This window comes from Zea mays, chromosome 1, assembly GCF_902167145.1.
Source record: "Zea mays cultivar B73 chromosome 1, Zm-B73-REFERENCE-NAM-5.0, whole genome shotgun sequence".
NCBI classification, from domain to species: Eukaryota; Viridiplantae; Streptophyta; class Magnoliopsida; order Poales; family Poaceae; genus Zea; species Zea mays.
This window is the reverse complement of record NC_050096.1, coordinates 57,006,920-57,026,445: the sequence shown is the minus strand read 5'-3', so window position 1 is coordinate 57,026,445 and position 19,526 is coordinate 57,006,920. Positions and strand designations below refer to the sequence as shown.

Here is a 19,526-nt window from a genome sequence, read left to right as displayed (position 1 = left end):
TCTCTCATTATAAATCTATCAGTATTGGTATTGGTTGTGTAGACATAGTTTGAATAAGAAACATTTCTCTCTCCTCAGTTCCAATGCCACATCAGCATATTGACACACTGATTAATGCTATGGAAACTACCCATTGGAACTGCCCTAAAGACTACATTAGTTCTGGATAACGTGAAAAAAATCATTTGAGAAGTAATCATTTAACTGCTGGAGGTGCCAAAAGAACGTCATTCCATGTGCTGAAGACAATGCAAATGAACGCCGGCAAAGGCCTATCTCATGAGTATAAATCAGAGGCGATGTTTTGGCACGGCTTATTTTAGAGCTTTTCACAAGTTTAAACAGAATCTGTATCAAACAAGGCTACATCAGCTTACCATTTCAACTGCTTCTCAATCTAAACTCTGTTCTTCACCAGTTTCTCAGGTAAGCTGTTTTTCCAATGCCAAACAGGGCCAGAGTAGGACGAGAAATACATTGTAGGGTAGCATGTACAATCAGTTCGACTGTGGCCCCTTGTAAATTGTAACAAATTGCCTAGAAATATGGAGTCTCGCCGATTGATAGAAATATTAATAGGAACCACAGTAAACAGCTGAATAAACACTTAACTCCATGGCTATTCTGAAACCACAAATCGACAAAGGGGCAGTGTACAGTGTGCCTGTTATTAAGGTCTAACGAAGCTAGGATTAAATTATATTATCTTCAGGGCAGCAATTATGGTTGACCCTTTTCCCCATCAGCAATTATGATTATCAAGGAAATCTCTTTTTCAAGAATTATTATAGACATCCTGAAGATTCAAGAACTCAAGGATCACACAATCAAATTCCGAAAGATTCACAAGAAACCTTCTTGAAATGTAGTTGGCAGAACCTCAAACTATGGCCATTTCCATGACAAATGTTCCATACTGTTTCGACTGGCAGTTGATTTTTTTAGTCTACTCACCAAAGGTAAAGGAAAAAAAACACATTCTTAATGTGCCGAGTACAGGGTTTAGGGAGAATGGACGGATGACTTGCCCCACTCGGTTAAACCTCAGTTGATACAACTACAGGCTACTCTCCCATATAAACGAGTTTTTGTTGTTTCCTTAAAAAAACCAAATCAACGTTTATAACATCTAAAAGGTGTCATCAATCATATGGATACTCTCTGATTTGGAGATTCCTCCTCAATGAAGGTAAAATAAACCTACAGATTAAAATTAGCATAGAACTATTCTAGCCTTATGAATGAGAAAAATAAGGAAATGTTGAATTGTGTTACTTTTTAGAGCTGAAAAAAAAATCAAGACTCAAATATTTTTTTACAACAAATGACTTAGAAACTTTGATACAAACACTGATGATTATTATAAAATAGAATTGAGAAGCCACACGATCCTTCTTGAAATCAATGTTGCACTGAGCATATATTGCTCAACTTTGTACCTGTGGACTCGAGGTTTGTAAATTATCTAGTCAATTCTAGTCATCATGGCACCGACAAGGCGACTAGTCTCGATTAATCTCAGACAACAGAGCATCAAGCCATCAAGTAAAGGCTATAATGCTTGGCAAGAAAATCTAAAGGAGGCTGGGGGCACACTCAGTCTGAGGAGAGTTCATCTTGCAATCCCTATAGCGGGACTGCAGAAGTTTGAAGCGGACATGGATTACACAATGCTTGAGAAAGGGCACTCGGCAGAGATAGTGACAGCAGCCGGCAGCAACTTGGGTAAGGTTTTCGACAGCGCTTTAAGGGATCAGGCAACAGTTTGAAGCAGACATCAGAGTGGAGCATGTGACAGCATAGTTCTGATTCTGGAGGCTCCCCTCTCTTGTGACTTGTATATCCTACCCTACTGGTCCAGATTGGCAGCCTAATAACTCACCTCAAATCCCAATTGATCAGACCCACCCACAACAACCTAGTCACCTAGGCAAACCCACAACAACCTAGTCACAATTTATTGACTGACTAAGCAGACAACGAGGAACCTAGGCAAACCTAATAGCCTATCAACTTCAAGATACCAATTAGGTTGACTAATCACAATTACAATTAACTTGTAAACACTGTCTGTATATTTGGGTCCTGCAGCCAAAATGAACTCATAACAGATGTAACCAGAAAGAATCTTCATCCATACAGTAATACTAGAAATATGGAACATTATACACCTATAACAATAAAAAAGAAAAGACTTGGTCTGCTGGAGCCGCTTTCCTACTTAGTATAACTAAGGGGTAAAATGAACACACAAATTATAAACAGATAACCAGAAACATCATGAATACTAGGAAGTTCAAATATTAACCAATAGCCAAACAGAAAAGGACACCAAAGGTAAAATTACTAAGATGATTCATGGGTAGATGTGCAATTGCATCTTGGAATGAGATAGCTGAAGATTCAAGGTGCAAACCACCAGAATATAAACTCCACTCAGCATAAACAAGTGTGACAAGCAGACAGGAAATGTTCAAATGACACTAGTAACTACTAATGATCATTCTACTAGACAAGTCCAAAGTTTCACCATGTTGCAATGCAAAAGCCAATATCATAATACTTTCAATCTTAAGGTTGTATCAATACCTTATGTTGTTTAAACATTGCATGCCTGATGATTCCCATCAAAACCATGGGAATTCTAGCAAAATGGTACAGAATACATGCCGCAGAGTAATAGCTTTCAAGATAATTTGATACATGATGTAGATTATACAAATAAAAAATATATTGTATGTAAATTCGTATTTCATACTTTATAACAACACAATTGCAAACTATTCCCCCAAAGCCACAAGTATAGTAATAAAGACTAAAGAGTTCAAATAACTCACAGATCTCAATATCTCATGTGAGAAGGATGCAGTACAGTGGTAGTACAATATTACATCAGGGCGCTAGAAAGACATCACTAGTCAGCCAACTTGTTCAGGCGGTGAATTGTACTCCTGGCAAGCCTATTTGTAGGATCAATCTTCAGAACCAAACGCAGGTCCTCGGCACCAAGCCTATATTTCTCTGTGCTTTCATAAAGGAGAGCACGCTGCACTAGCACTGAGACATTATCCTTATCTTGATCCAGCACCTGCACAGAAGATAACAGATAACCATAAAGTTACTAAAACTCTGAACACATTTGTGTACCATCACTCAAGCTTACTAGCAACAAGCATATCATTCCAAATAGGCCATCATATTAATCAAAGTGCACTTTCAGACAAATCAATACGTCTACAGGAAAATGCAATACCTTCGAGCAGTCAGTGATGGCCTTCTTGTACTCACCAACCTCCTTATATGAAGAAGCTCTTGAAGACAACACCTCAACAATGTCAGCATCTTTCCCTGATTTCTCAATTAGAACAACAGCCCATGACAACCACTTGATAGCATCAGCATACTGCCCTCCCTTGTAGCTATCCATCCCTTTGGCCTTGGCAGCTGATATTGTCAATCCGGATGGTGGCGGTGGCAGGCCATCCAGCTCTGTGGTTGTGCCACCACTATCACCACCAGCAAACTCTGCCTCCACATCGACCCAACCATCCATCTCACCAAACATGTCACCGCCACTGTCACCATTACTAGCGGCAGCTGCAGTCGGTGCACTTGTGGTTGAAGCAAAAAGATTATCCAGAGGATCCATGCTTGAGTTAACTGCTGCAGACACAGGAGTAGGCATTGAAGCTGGTGCTGGCGGTGGTGTAAAGTTAGAAGGTGTGGTCGTGCCAGCGCTTTGGAAACCACCAGATCCAGCATCAGTACTCTGGAAGCTCCCAAATCCAGCAGCGACACTGGAATTCACACCCTGGAAAGCTCCAAATCCCTGATCCGGCTTGACCGAATTGGCCTGCTTCACCGCGTTCATGGACCCAGGCTTTGCGGCAAAGGGGTCTATTGAGCCAAATGGATCCCTCTGCTGCCCCATCGGCTGCGCAGCAGCCGTCGCGGCCATGCCCACGGGTTTCATCGGCCGGCCACCAACGCCGTATCCACCGGAGCCCATCGGTGCTCCCGTAGTTTTCGGGAGCGCGCCCGCCATGCCGCCCATCGAGAAGGGAGAGCTGCTAGCGTTGACATTGGGCTTCTCACCGGCTGGCCTGGATGCCTGTGGCGCGGCGGCGGATCTGAGCGGCGCGTTGGACTGGGAGCGGGAGGAGCCGAGCGCGGAGCCGAGGAGATCGCTGAAGAGGCCGGGGTTGTTGGCCTGAGGGATGCCGAACCCAGAGGAGGGCGCGGCGGAGGACCAGCTCCGGCCAAAGATGTCGCCGACCATGGAGGTTGGCCCGGATCCAGGCCCCGCCATGGTGGGCGCCGACGCCGCGGCGGGGGAAGGCTGGTGGGTCCACGACGGCTTGGCGCTGGCGGGCTGGTGCATCCACGTGGCGCCGGTGGCGGGCCTCGTTGGAGGGTTGGTAGCCGCGCCCGGCCGCTGGTCGCGGAGGGGGCGAGAGCCGGAGGAGCGGGAGGAGTTGATGCCGAAGTCGAACTTGTAGGAGTCGAAGGAGGTGTTGGTGGGGCGCAAGGAGGAGGAGGAGGAGCGGTCGCCGGAGTAGGAGCTCATGGTGCCCGGTGCCGGAGATCTACGAGGAGGATGGGAAGGCAAGCAGGCGATTGGGGAGCGGTGGCTTCCTTCTCGTTTGATTTTTTTCCTTTCCCCTCCGTTGGGGTATCTGAGTATCTGTCCACTTCGGGAAAAGGCCCGAGCGGACGCGGGCAGCCTGGCACGCACGATGGTAGGTGGCGCGGCGGGTGCGTCCGCGTGCGCGCTGGAATGGAAAGCTTGCGGCGCTTGCCTGGTGAGTGGCGACCGGCTGTAATGAGCTTCAGCCTTCAGCTGATCAATCCTAAGCGGGTGTTTGGCAAAATCAGCTCAGCTTCATAAAACTTTAGGCCCCGTTTGATACTGCTCCTAGCCGGCTTCGGCTCTGGCTCCTCGTCGGAGCCCTCCCAAACGGCATGGTGAAAATAGCTCCACACTGGGAGCAGGAGCTAGTTTGAGGGCCGAGAGCCGGAGCCCGAAAAAGTGGCTCTAACCGGCTCCGTGATGACCATCTCTGGCGAGCGTGGAGACTGCACGAGCGTGCGCGCCGCCAAACAGTAGCATGAGCGCGGAGTCGGCAGGCACAAGCGGTACCGACGTGGGAGGGCGACAACACAAGGTGATTTGATTTGGCCTGGTTTATTCGCAGATTTGATTTTTGTTACTTGCAATCACCGCTGCAGTTGGGATTCCTTGCCGAAGCTTGAGGAGGAGGTGTGGCCGTGAAGAACGCGTGCGAAGGCGCACACGAAGTGTTTGTGTAAATGTCCAATAGCACTTTGGACATTTGAGTTATAAAATAAATTAAAAAAGTGTTTGGGAGTCACTGTTTTGTCAAATGATTTGTAAAAGACATCGGCTCCGGTAGAGAAGCTGCTCTTTTAAAAGAGCCGCTGTTGGAGCCAGTTTTAGAGGAGCCAGAGCCCTCCCAAACAGGGCCTTAGAGTTAAGTAGCTATACTTTAAAGTTACAAAATTTCTAAAAATGTTTGACTTACAGATGTAACATCCAAAATTTTATATGGGGATTGATATAAGTTTTTTTCAAAAAAAATATTTGAGTTAAAAAATTAATTAATAATATATTCCTTTCTCGTATATTTACCTAAAGTAAATAAATAGTAATATCAAAAGCTCAGTAGCTTAAAATTTAGATCCAAAACTGGAAACTAAAGATTCAAGTTAAAACTATGGAACAATAAGTAAAATAAACACTTTCAATTTATTTATTATAAATTTATAATTAAAGCAACTCCTTAAAAATATTTGAACTAAAAGTAAATCTTGGTGAAGATTTTATTTCTGCTAAACTAAATAGGTAGTAAGCTTGAAATTATATATATATATATAACTTTAATTTGACTACACATTTAAAAATGATACTTTTGAATAATGAAGAATATGTGATTTGTTCTTTATTATACGTTTTGGAGCATTCACTTAAAAGCATGTAACAATAAGTAAAATAATAACCAAATATATATGTATGTGCGTCCATACTGGATTTTGGGTGTGCATTAAGTTGAATTTGAAATCCAAAACCAAGTTTGAATTTAAATTTGAAGACTAAAAGTGGAAATAGGAAACATGAAAAGAGAAAAAGGAACTGCACAAACTTGCGTCATAAGCCGAAATCTGTTGGCCCAAACACCAGAAGCCCAGCCCCCGGCCCATTCTCCCTTTTTGATCAGCTCAGCCCGCCTCCATCAGATGTGTGTGCCGACCATAGGGCCCATGCGTCAGCCACCCCATCGTGTGCCCTCATTTGTTAGTCGCTGCCGAGTGGGTCCCGCCCGCTAGATATTTCCTCCCCAAAACTAAACGCTGCAAACTCGCCGGGGTGGTTACGATCTGACGCCGGTCGTTGAAACCCTCCTTGGACCTTCGCTGGCTGGAGACCCGAACTTCGGCCATATAAAAGCGGGCCCCGCTACCAGGCTACCCCCTCTGATCCATCCAGTAAGGCTGTCCGCAGCGGTTACCTCTAATTTTTTTTCCCTATATCATTTTTTTACGTCACATCATCAACATTTCATCCCCTACTTTTCCATCTCCCGCAGCGGTTCCCCCTATATTCTCCCCCTATACCCCACTACATCTATAAAATATCACTATCCAACTTTATTCATCATTTATTACATTTTTTCTTCATCTATTAAATAACCCGCCGTACAAAAAACAGAGGGAGAGGAGAGCCGCGGAAGCACGCTGCGTAGAGAGCCTTTCAGGGGACTGCGCTGCGCGCTGTGAGGATGGATGCACCAAAGAAAGGAGATAAAAGAGCTCGGGTTCCTGCTGATGTGGAAACTAGAAGGGGAACAAGAGCGAGGAAGGCAAGCGTGAAGGTGTTTGGGCCGGATTGGCGTGTGTAAGACGCTGTGCGTCTGGTGGGCCGAATGTGGCCGGAATGTGTGAACGTGTGCTCCAAGTTGGGGTAACGCTGGAGGTTATAGGGGAGTAGCTGGTAAAGGAGAGAAATCAGAAAAAGCATAACAAACTCATTCTGTACCAACTCTCCAGTTCTATACGACAGCTTCTCCTTCTCCTCCTATCTTCCTACTGGTCTTCCTTTACCTGCAAATTCTGCTAACAATCTGGTATCAGAGGTATTCGATTCCTAGCCGGGCTACAAGCTGGATCCAGTTCCCAGCCACAATTATTTCACCCGTTTCCAGAAGCGTCAAGGAGCCATGGATGCGAGCACCAAACTCATCCTCGACGAGATGGAGAAAAAAATTTCGACACTGGATGCCAAGTGGGAACAGCGGTTCTCGGAGGTGGTCGCCATCAAGGAGGAGCGCTTGGGCGCGCTCGAGAACTCGACTGCCGAGTTGGAGGCGTGGAGACCCAAGGTGGATTCCGCCTTGGAAGATGTCAAGCTCGAGTTGAGGAAACTCAACAAGCAATGGGATCGCTCCTTCATGGATCCGCAAACCGGGGATTCAGGTCTCCTGCTCCGTCCTGAGGCCGAGCCGTCGTTCCGTCTGAAGGGCAACGAGGAGAACCAGATTCGTGACCCGGGGTACGGATCAGTGACGACCTTCATGCCGGGCTCGGGCAAGGGTATGCACAACTTCCACTCACCCCCAGTTATTCCGAATCATATGCTCTCTAGTACTCCTGGTGATTTGGGTGGGGTTGGAGGTTTTGATTCTGCCCCTACACATCATTCTACGGGCAAGTTACCCACAATTTCATTCCCATTGTTTGATGGTACTCATCCCCAGTTTTGGATTTCTCGCTGTGAAGTATATTTTGATATGTATAGTGTGGATCAGACCTCCTGGGTTAAAGTGGCTAAAATGCATTTCTCCCCACTGGTTGCCTGTTGGTTTCAGTCCATTGAGCGTCGCTATCAGCCTCTGCCATGGCAGTTGTTTTGTAAGCTGCTTTTGGACAGGTTCGGCAAGGATCAACATCAGTCCCTGTTGCGCCAGATGTTTCGTATTAAGCAGACGACAACGGTGGCTGACTATATTGAGAAATTTTGTGTCCTGGTTGATCAATTAACAGCTTATGAGTCAGTGTTTGATCCCTTATATTTCACAACTCGGTTTATGGAAGGCCTGAGGGAGGATATTCGTGCTGTCGTAATGCTACAACGACCTCCAGACCTCGACACTGCTTGTACCTTGGCCACGTTACAGGAAGAAGTTTCGGAACCGATGAAGCGTAAGGAAGTTCGTCGGTTTGATGGCAATCTGTGGAACAAACCTTCAGTCAAGAACACCCTACCACCAACAGCAGACAAGGCAGTGCCTGCAGATCAACGCCCAGGGCCCCTTCCTCAGACTATGGTTGATAGAATGGGAGCACTTAGGTCCTACAGGCGTGCTCGAGGCCTGTGTGATAAGTGTGCTGAGAAATGGCATAAGGGACATACCTGTGCGACTACTGTCCAGCTTCAGGCCATACAGGAAGTCTGGGAGTTGTTCGAGCCTGAAGAATCAGCTTCTGGAGAAGAGTCAGAAGTACTTCCAGAGGAGCATGTGTTTTCTGCTCTTTCCTTTGAAGCAGTGTCAGGTGGTAAGGCTAAAAGAGCTATGCAACTAGGAGGTCGTTTAAAGGATCAAGATGTCAGCATACTTATTGATTCGGGTAGCACTCATTCCTTTGTAAGCCAACAATTGGTGGCTAAGCTTCATCTACCAGAGGAGAGTACTGCCCCCATTCAGGTCAGAGTGGCGAATGGAGAAGTAATGTTGTGTCAGACTTCGATCATCCAAGCCATCTGGTCTATTCACCATTACCAGTTCCAGATGGATCTAAAGATTTTACCCCTGGCTGTCTATGACATTATCCTAGGTATGGACTGGTTAGAACAGTTCAGTCCTATGGAGGTCCATTGGTGTCAGAAATGGATGTTGATACCATACCAGGGAGAACCCATACTCTTGCAAGGCTTGTCCAAAGGAGTGGAGGAAAAATTCCTTATACATGTTACTGAGGTTGATGATTCTTCCATTAATACATCTGCACCAGAATTACCATCTGCTATTACTGCATTACTACAACAGTTTGCTGGTGTGATGTCACCACCTGTGGAGTTACCACCAGTCAGGAACTGTGATCATAGTATTCCTCTCATTGCAGGGGCTCATCCGGTGTATATTCGACCTTATAGGTTTGCACCAGCACTTAAGGATGAAATTGAGCATCAGGTGACTTAAATGTTACAAAAAGGGTTAATCAGACCTAGCACGTCTGCCTTTTCCTCTCCTGTTTTATTAGTCAAAAAGAAGGATGGATCTTTCCGATTTTGTGTGGACTATAGGTATTTAAATACCTTAACACTAAAGAGTAGATTTCCTATTCCCATATTCGATCAGCTAGTGGACGAGTTGTCAGGCGCAAGTTGGTTTTCTACTCTGGATTTGATTTCGGGCTACCACCAAGTGAGGATGAAGCAAGGAGAGGAACATAAAACAGCCTTTCAGACCCATCACGGTCATTTTGAATTCTTGGTTATGCCTTTTGGATTATCAGGTGCCCCTGGGACTTTTCAGAATGCTATGAACACATCTTTGGCCCCACTACTTCGTAAATGTGTCATTGTATTTTTTGATGATATTCTTGTGTACAGTCACACATTGGATGATCATGTGGCTCACTTGACAGCAGTTTTGACTATTCTGCGTCAAGATCATTGGCATGTGAAGCCCTCTAAATGTTCTTTTGCTAAGAGGCAAATTTCTTATTTGGGACATATAATCAGTGAACTTGGGGTGTCAACTGATATGTCTAAGGTTGAAGCAGTCTTACAGTGGCCTTCTCCCACCAATCTCAAGGAGCTAAGAAGTTTTTAGGTTTGGCAGGATACTATAGGAAGTTTATCAAGCAGTTTGCTTTGATTACTAAACCTCTCACTGCCTTACTTAAGAAGGGTGTGTGGTTTGTGTGGACTGCTGAGCAGGAGTTAGCATTTTCCACAGTTAAAAAGGCCCTAAGCACTGCCCCAGTTTTGGCTCTACCTAACTTCTCCAAACAGTTTTGTATTGAAACTGATGCTTGTAAGAATGGGGTTGGAGCTGTGTTGTTACAGGATGGGCACCCTTTGGCATACATCAGCAAGTCATTGGGGGTTAAGACACAATGCTTGTCCACATATGAGAAAGAATATTTAGCTATTTTGCTGGCAGTTGAGCAATGGAGACCTTATTTGCTGCATGGGGAATTTCTGATCTTCACTGACCAGAAAAGTCTCATCCACTTGAATGAGCAGAGACTCAATACGCCTTGGCAACAAAAAGTGTTTACCAAGTTACTTGGCATGCAGTATAAGATTGTGTACAAACCAGGGTCAGATAATAGGGTGGCTGATGCTTTATCTCGAAGGGCCCCGGATAATGGCCAGTGTTGTGCAATTTCAGTACTAAAACCACAGTGGTGCCAAGCAGTCCTGGATGGGTATTTGGACGACACTGAGTCCAAGGAACTTTTGGCCAAGTTATCTCTCAACCCCGTGGCCGTGCCTGACTTCGAATTGCATGATGGTTTGCTCAGGTACAAAGGGAAAATATGGTTAGGCAACAATGTCACATTACATCACACTGTGATGACAGCCATGCATTGCTCTGCAGTGGGAGGTCACTCTGGGTTCCCAGTAACATACCACAGACTGAAGCAATTGTTTTCCTGGCCTGGTATGCGGAAGTGCGTTCAAAATTTTGTGGCCGCTTGTACTACTTGTCAGCAAGCTAAACCTGACCGATCTAAATATCCTGGGCTTCTCCAACCTCTACCAGTTCCTAGTGGGGCATGGCAAACTATTTCCATGGATTTTGTTGAGGGCTTACCCATGTCAGGAGGCAAAAATTGTGTGCTGGTGGTGGTGGATAAATTTTCTAAATTCAGCCACTTTGTTCCTCTCAAACACCCCTTTACTGCTGCGATAGTAGCTAAAGTTTTTATGCAGCAAGTATATAGACTTCATGGGTTACCTCTGGCAATTGTGTCTGACAGGGATAGAATTTTTACCAGTCAGTTGTGGAAATCCTTGTTCTCACTAGCTGGAGTGTCCTTAAATATGAGTAGTGCATATCACCCACAATCCGATGGACAGACTGAAAGGGTCAATCAGTGTATGGAAACGTTTTTGCGCTGTTTTGTACACGCTTGCCCTTCTAAGTGGGTGGATTGGATATACTTGGCGGAATATTGGTATAACTGCAGTTGGCATTCGTCCTTGGGTTTCTCCCCATTTGAGGTACTGTATGGGTATACTCCTAAACACTTTGGTGTGGATGCCAATGCTGCATGTCCTGTTCCATCTCTGGCTCAATGGATGCAAGATAAAACAGTGATGTCTGAGCTGGTCCAACAACATTTATCCAGAGCTCAGCTGAGGATGAAGAAACAAGCTGATCAAGGGCGTTCTGAAAGGTCGTTTGCTGTGGGGGACCAAGTCTTTCTGAAGCTCCAACCGTATGTGCAATCCTCTTTGGCTCCCCGCGCGAACCAAAAGCTGGCTTTTAAATATTTCGGCCCTTTTTCCATAGTGGCTAAAGTGGGAACTGTTGCTTACCGTTTGCAACTGCCAGCTTCATCTTCCATTCATCCTGTTTTTCATGTATCTCAGCTGAAAAAAGCAGTGGGTCCGGCAGTGCAGGTATCTCAGCTACCGGGAGAGATGGTTGACATTCAGGTTCCCGAAGCCATACTGCAACGCCGGCTGGATTCTGAAGGTAAATCACAAGTGCTGGTGAAGTGGTCGGCCATGCCAGAATCCTTAGCTACATGGGAGGATGCTATTGCCCTGCGACATAACTTTCCATTTGCACCTGCTTGGGGACAAGCAGTGTCTCTTCCAGGGGGGAATGTGAGGATGGATGCACCAAAGCAAGGAGATAAAAGAGCTCGGGTTCCTGCTGATGTGGAAACTAGAAGGGGAACAAGAGCGAGGAAGGCAAGCGTGAAGGTGTTTGGGCCGGATTGGCGTGTGTAAGACGCTGTGCGTCTGGTGGGCCGAATGTGGCCGGAATGTGTGAACGTGTGCTCTAAGTTGGGGTAACGCTGGAGGTTATAGGGGAGTAGCTGGTAAAGGAGAGAAATCAGAAAAAGCATAACAAACTCATTCTGTACCAACTCTCCAGTTCTATACGACAGCTTCTCCTTCTCCTCCTATCTTCCTACTGGTCTTCCTTTACCTGCAAATTCTGCTAACACGCGCATAGGGACGTCCCTGTGGCCGCCATATAAGGGAAGGGGGCGCCGCGCGGCTACCGCTGCGGGCAGCCTAAGCCACGTCGAGACCACCACCACGCCAGGCCGTGTGAGGAAGGATTTCCGTCGTCGCTATGGCAGAAGGAGGGAGCGAGAGAAGACCGCCGCCTCAGATGAACTCGAGTCCTCTTCGGCCGCTGGGAGTCCTGCTACCCCCACGCGCATCGGAGGAGCTTCGTCGCGGCCAATGGCAGCTGGAACTTCACCTCCTCTGCACCGTGCGTGCGCATCGCGTCGTGAAGCCGGGGGAGCGTCCGGGGTACCGATGTGTTGCGTTGGAGAACAGATAATATCACGGACCGCACTATGCTTTGTCCTCAGTCCTCACCATCACCTTCGGTGCTGGCCTGTGCGCGCCAGCCGCCGTCATCGTTGGCCGAACCATAGCTGGCCTAAGTATTGACGAATAGAATGGGAGGTAGGAAATCAGGTGTCTACCGTCGATCTGTGAATGGATGGTCGTGATTAAAATGAGGGATACCGGTTTGGGGGCATTGCCGCGCGCCGTTGGATTGGGATCGTGCACGCCAGGGTTCACCCAATCATTTAAAATCCTGAACGTTGATTGAGAATCGAGTGGCCGAGATCTCGTAGGATTCAATCTAATCTGTACCGTCAGGCATTATCCAATGCCTAGGGATAAAGGATACCCCTTCGCCGAGCCAGATTTGCAAAAGAGACCTTAGTGTTTTAGGCAATCAACCCGTCATCCCCCACCAGTTAGAAAACAATTAGAATCGAGTCCCGATATTTATGATTTGGACCCTAAACTTTCTGGTAATAACGCGCGCAACCCAGAGAACAAATAAATTGAATAAAATAGTATAGAAAATGATTTAGAGTATAGAAATAATTAGAGAATCTTGTTTAATTCGTAATTAATTCATTTTAACTCCTTTTTGATCCATTCCAGTTGCATTAAATTCATATTAATGTTGTTTATCATCTGGTAACCTTATTTTGTTATGAAACATAGGTTAAAATTATGCACTTAATTTGTTCTATATCTAACACTTAAACCTTTAGAAAATCATAACTATATAACCGTAACTTCGAATTTAGTGGTTCTCGAACCTATGATCTCGTAACGAAACATATAACATTATTATACAGTTTTTTCTTTTGTTTGGTGTGATGTTAATTTTGCCTATACCATGTTTGTTTGTATTGCTATGAGTAGGAGCGAGGTTACGAGTCACTTGAAGACCAAGTTGGTACCTGGGGATCTCAAGTTTAAGTCAAGTTGTGCCCTTGATCACTCTTCTTTACCTAATAATGTTTATGTTAATCACTGTGACATGCTCAGGTTAATTTGATGGGACCTAATAGGCTTCCCTAGCATTGTTCATCCCACACCTTGTTTGCCACTGAACTGTTGGGTAGTTTTGCTATTGCTCTACCTAGTTTTGGGAAATTAATGTTATATTATGATCATGTTATAGTCATGTTGTAGTTTTAATTATTGTTCATGACAAGATTATTATGTTAATTGGAACATGGAGCTTAACTTGAGATATCCGTGCTACCACAAGGGTGGAATGTGACACCCTTGACTGACTAATTAGGAAAGCTAGTGGAGGAATACCTTACCCAAAAGGAGCAAGAGCGATAGAGGAGCTACATATAGGAAAGTTCTCGGGTCGATCATGCTGCGATGGCTTTTCGGACAAGGGATTCCTATATTGCCCTTCTTAGGAACTGTAGCGGGTTTTCTGAAGCTAGTGGAACTTTGTAAAGGCCTCATAGTGGATCTCTAGCCATTCACCTCGGAAGTGTCTAAGGGCCTTGCAAACCATGGCTAGATGGGATACATGACTTGTGGGTAAAGGGTGCAACCTCTGTAGAGTGTAAAACTGGTATATTAGCCGTGCTCACGGTCAAGAGCGACTCATGACTCTCACATGATTAATTTATGGAATTAAACTTAATTTATCATATGCACTGCATCGCTGGTGTTATTATTAATTATGATATCATATTTAATTAGGTTGGTATCTACTTATACTTAGTAACTTCTAATCAAATTTTGACCAACTTTTAAAGCAATGCTCAGCTTTAACCATCCTCTTTGCTGAGCCTTACACTTCACATGAGCTCCCACCTTTGGTGAGTTCATGCACATTACTCCCCACAACTTGTTGAGCGATAAACGTATGTGAGCTCACCCTTACTGTACTCACATCCCCTAGGTCAAGGACATGTACCATAGGATGAGGCGCATGAAGGATGCTGCGATGAGTTCGTGAGTGGCCTAGGCCGTCGTCTCCTAGTCAACTTTGGTTGCTAGATCGTTGTCTTCATATGATGTAATTATTTAGATATTTTGTATAGAACTCCTATTATATAGTGAAGATGCGACATTCGTTTCTGTACCATGAGTCATCATATGTGTGAGACTTAGTCCTAGCAAACATGTGGCTCGCGCCCGAGTTTGGTCCCATAAATCCCGGTGTGACAGAAGTGGTATCAGAGGAATGTTGACTGTAGGACAAACCTAGATAGAACTGGACAACCCTTACCTACTTACCTTTGCTACTCAGATTCTTTCTAAACTTACCTCAATCTTTTCGCATCTATTGTTGCTTTACTCTGATTAGTCTTATCTTTTCACTTCTAAAGACAAAAGTGGATTTCACACTTTGAAATCCTGTACCTAAAGTGACCTTTAGGAATAGGAGACCTAATCTTAGGAACAAAAACAAAACTATTTTTGTAGGTATCTATACGCTTGGATGCCTGTTCTTATGATAACTGCTTGATTTGGTTCTTTGATTGAGTGTGATGAGTTGTGGAGTAATGTCCACAATGGAATCTGCATATACATATAGGCGTAAAAATGTGTTTATAAGATAACTAGCCAACCTAACAAAGCAACCAGACCACGTTTGCCATAGCACACTCGTCCCATGCCATCTACCTATTGACAATATGTTCTTATCTACAAGTTATCTTAACTATATGCCCCAGCTCGAATGATGACATCAAGACCAGAGATCGAAGGTGATCGACCACATCAAGACAAGGGAAGACAGAAGAAAGAAAAGATCTACAAAAGTCACGTTGGCCATAGCACACTCGTCCTATGCCATCTCTCTACTCCAAGTAAGAAAAAACGTGACCAAAGGAGTGGGTTCTAGATTTTGAACTGAAGCTCGTCGTCAAGAGCCATGGTGTCGACCTCGGCATCATGGCTCCTGGTGCTAATGTACTGCTATGTGAATGCAACATCTATGCCACGTGGTCACACTAAATATAATCTCGGTGTCATGGACTTTGACCCCAAAGTATGAATCTTGTTATGAGCTGTAATGTTGATCTCTAAAGTCAAAATTGAGATTTTTGACTATCAAGATGTAAATTGTTTTCTTTAAAAGATATTAAACTAAAAATTGGACGATTTGTCTATCATGTCCCAATCTCCTTTAGAAAGTTGTTATATGCCGACGGCTAGATCATATCAAGCCGTCCATAATGATATATGTTTGGTGTTTTGCTCACGTGTCACACTCCTTTAGCGCATATGGGTCAACATGCTTGTGAAGTCTTTGTGGGCCGCTACAATCTTGTTTGTCACCTCGGTTCACTTGACGTTGTCTTGAGGTTGTACTCTTACAAACACATGCCTCCAAAGTCAAACAATATAATGATATCAAGATATGCTGTGAATTAAAAGATCTATATTTTACAAATTAAACATTGTTAAATTTTGATTATACCATTGTGGTTCTTGTAATAAATCATTCAAAACAAGATGCCATATACATGTACTAGGTATGTGCCCGTGCGTTGCTACGAGGGTTAAAAATAATATAAAACACAGATACAGAATAACAAACATCACTATAATATGTAAAATTCGTGTTACAAAAATATCACAATAACACTAATATTGTATTGACGATATAAATATATAATATTATATAAATACGTCCACTCAAATAAAATAAACTAATATGAAACAAACATTATATTATCGCACAAATTATTTCTAAAGGCTCAATATAAAAATTTGAATGGTAGGCAAATATGTTGACAACCATACACTAATCTAATCTTTTTTAGCAATATTGATAAGTATCTGTTGTATGTACCCTGTAGTTAGATTTTTTCTTGAGTCCTCTCCCATGATTTCAGTAACGGGACAACATACAACAACTGGTCAGAAGTCAAATCCACAAATCTTAAATTCTCAATCACATATAGGTAGTAACGGGCTATAAATTTTACACTATAAAATTGAGGATTAGATCGGATTAGAATCAGGTTCTATTTCTATTCATTTTTGAACTAAAATTAATTAAGGGCTCAAAGAAATTGTGAAGAGACAATTCCATTACCATCCCTAATCACATCCCACGAGCCATCACCGTTGAAGTGCACGCGGCACAGTAGATCTCCACCCGGGTGTCGCCGCCCTCCTTCCGCACCACGTCGGACTGCAGGTGCCATCAGCAGCATCTCAGCCCTCACATTTCCCCCAATAGCAGTAGCAGTAGGCCAGCAGCAGCTTCTTCACGTACCTTGGGGTGTTCCTGGCCACCATCTCGTCGGGGTTGAGGTCCCGGAAAACGCTGAGCATGCCCGGCGCCTCCTCCTGCTACTGCCCGATCTCTTCCTGCAGCAGCTTGATCCTCTCCGGCAGGTCCTGGAATATAACTATTCCAATATATATGGCTTTAAATCCGCATAAATTATTAGCTTGACATAAACTCAGACATCCTTTTAGATTAATAGTATAAAAATAGGGATGCAATAATAATCAGTAGGAAAAAAGTTTAGCAGCATTTCCCATTGAAACTGTAATTCTCAAGGGGGTGGAAATGTATTCACATGATGGTGTGTATTCATAGTTGGACGTTTCCTTGGAAAGAAACTTGAACCTAACATTGGAAGAATAAAAAATGTCTTGCCATACCTAGAACCCAAAGTCGCCTAGTAAGAAATGTGAGAAACCATATAATTCCTAGCAGGTACCCCAGGAGAAACTTGGGCTGAGCCGATCATGTACCCCTTTGAAACCGCAGCTCTGGCACAAGGTGGATGAGCATCATAGACGGTAAACTTTGTTCTCAAGAAGTTTGATCTGATTAACAGATAAGAAAATTTTAAACCAAGGTCTCTATCATAATTTGATACTTTTTATCTTACACACGAAACAAGTTACAATTTCTAGACGCTTTCTTGAATGCTCACCTTAGCTTGCCAATGTAGGAACCAGCCGATGTGTTCTTCGCATCAAGCGAGATTAGGTATTCAGTGCATGCGGGCCTACGACATTTGCGTGCAGCAAGTAGAAATTTCCCATCATCAGCTAACCCTGCAGAGCAAGAGAGAGAGAGAAAAGCACCCCATCGACGATGATCACATCCACGTCGTGTTTGCCCAACAGGCATTGCATACATACAGGGTGAAAAGAGCATACCATCAGTGACTCCAAGGCACAGAGAATACGACTGAGCAGCCCGGTCCCTCCTGATGAAACATTTGAGAGGGGCATCCCTTGGGCCAGGCTGCAGGTTACAGATTTGAAATTGCAAGTTAATAAAACCCGAATAAAATCGATGAACAGAATTTCAGACCTAAACAAATCATACACACACAGATGGCATAATAGCAAAGTGTGTGAGTGACAAAATCATAATTTTGTATTCGGGTTCAGAGTTGGTGAGAGGGAACCAAAACAACCTGCTTGAGAGATGGGGAAGGTGAGTTTCCCAGAAGCCTCCGGCACGCGCACAATCTTGACGGCGGCCCTCCAGCAGCGGCAGACGCAGGCGCACACCACGATGGCGCTGCGGGCCGGCCACCGTGGCTCCTGGTCCTCGACCCTGACCAGCACCATACGTAGAAGCTCGAAAGGCAACTGCGCCCAGCAGCCCTCCCGCGACGCCTCGTCCGGCTCGGCTGCCGGCGCTCGCCCGGCCCCGGCGTGGCCCCCCAGCCGGAACCGTAGCACGCCGCGCAACGAGATGGCGCCGATCTTGCCCTTCATCTCCTGGATCATGCTGCTGAAAGGCATCGCCTTTCGCGGTCCTCCCACACCGAAACCACCACATATATTTCACATCTCATCAGCCCAGCTGCCATATATAGATATACAGCTGCCATATATAGATATAGAGTGAATTGCTTCTTTGTTTGTTCTTTGCAAATGCCGACGAGACACAAGAGCCAAGGAAAAAGGAGAGGTTTTTTTTGTCATTCTCAATCTCACCTTGCTGATCTTGGGCATGACGTACCGTAGCATGGAGGCGGTCGTTGAGGCGCTTGCGGCGGCGGTGCTCGACCATCAGGTTCTTGGACAGCATCCCCTCGACCCTCTTCTTCTTGGACGCCAAGGCCGCCGGCGGCGCGGCACCAGCGCCAGCACCGAACGTGCCGCCGCTCTTCGCCAGGCCGGGCTCCACCTTGCAGGCCCCGAGGCCCGTGGCGCCGTCCACCAGTGTCGCTGATGCTGCCTTGGGCTCGACGATGTCAAGGAACCCCATCTCGCCGCCATAGTCACCAGCATTGGGCCCGGCGAACGAGGCGGCGCCGTAGACCTCACTGAGGAAGTCGAAGCCGGGCGCTGCCGCCGGCTGCGGTTGCGGCTGGGCGTAGGAGGCGATGGGAAGGCGCCGCAATAGGAAGCTCTCGACCATGGCGGGATTTGGGCGCCGCGGGGAAGGAGAGTCTGCGCACTGTCGAGGCCACGCGGCGATGGAAAGGCAGATGAGGCAGGGAGGGATTTGGGGGACGCGGTCATCTGGAACGCCATTGTCAAGGAGCGCGTGTGGCGAGGAGCCGTATCGCGGCAGGGAAGGAGCACGTTGTTCGCGGAGCAGAGGGGTAGGAGAGGAGGAAGGGGCGGATCGGCAAACCCCCGAGCGGAACACACAAAAGCGCTCCACCACCGCGAACCATTCCTTTCCTTTCTATCTACCTATCCCTCCTTGGCTCCTCGCCCTTTTCCCTCTTGCCCGAGTCGCTCGCCTCCCTGCCCCTGCCAGCCGCTCCTCCAGCTCGGCCCGTGCCGCGCCTCGCGCTCCGCCTCCGCCGCCTTCTCGCGGAGCCTACGTGCCGCGGATTGGTCGGCCTTGACCAGAATCGCCCGGTTGTGGCGCCGCAGCCGATGTGCTTCGACAGGTCCCCATCGCTGCCGCACCGTCGTCGTTCGCCATTCCCTCCATTGTAAGCACCACAGGCGAATCGAATCGAAATCAGATGGGTTTGCAGGCGGAGGCGTTGGGGTCTTCGTCTTCCTGCCGTTGTGGTCCCTA

General features: G+C 45.8%; 1 protein-coding gene, 1 long non-coding RNA gene and 1 pseudogene across 2 annotated transcripts; all 3 read right to left on the bottom strand.

Annotated features, from left to right (window-relative positions):
- Positions 1–872: 872 nt before the first annotated feature.
- On the bottom strand, positions 873–4,698 carry LOC100283117 (TPR domain containing protein). The gene is made up of 2 exons (NM_001156019.2): positions 3,254–4,698; positions 873–3,088 (listed from the first exon to the last, which is right to left on the bottom strand). Exons 1-2 carry the CDS (start codon positions 4,565–4,567, stop codon positions 2,915–2,917), a joined length of 1,488 nt encoding a protein of 495 aa, NP_001149491.1. The 5' UTR covers positions 4,568–4,698; the 3' UTR covers positions 873–2,914.
- An 11,819-nt stretch (positions 4,699–16,517) lies between these two features.
- LOC109941090 (uncharacterized) lies at positions 16,518–19,194 on the bottom strand (annotated as a pseudogene).
- On the bottom strand, positions 17,205–18,044 carry LOC103644640 (uncharacterized). Its single transcript, XR_002266667.1, has 4 exons — positions 17,953–18,044; positions 17,690–17,777; positions 17,461–17,578; positions 17,205–17,293 (listed from the first exon to the last, which is right to left on the bottom strand). It is a non-coding gene; the product is annotated as an uncharacterized lncRNA (long non-coding RNA).
- Positions 19,195–19,526: the final 332 nt, after the last annotated feature.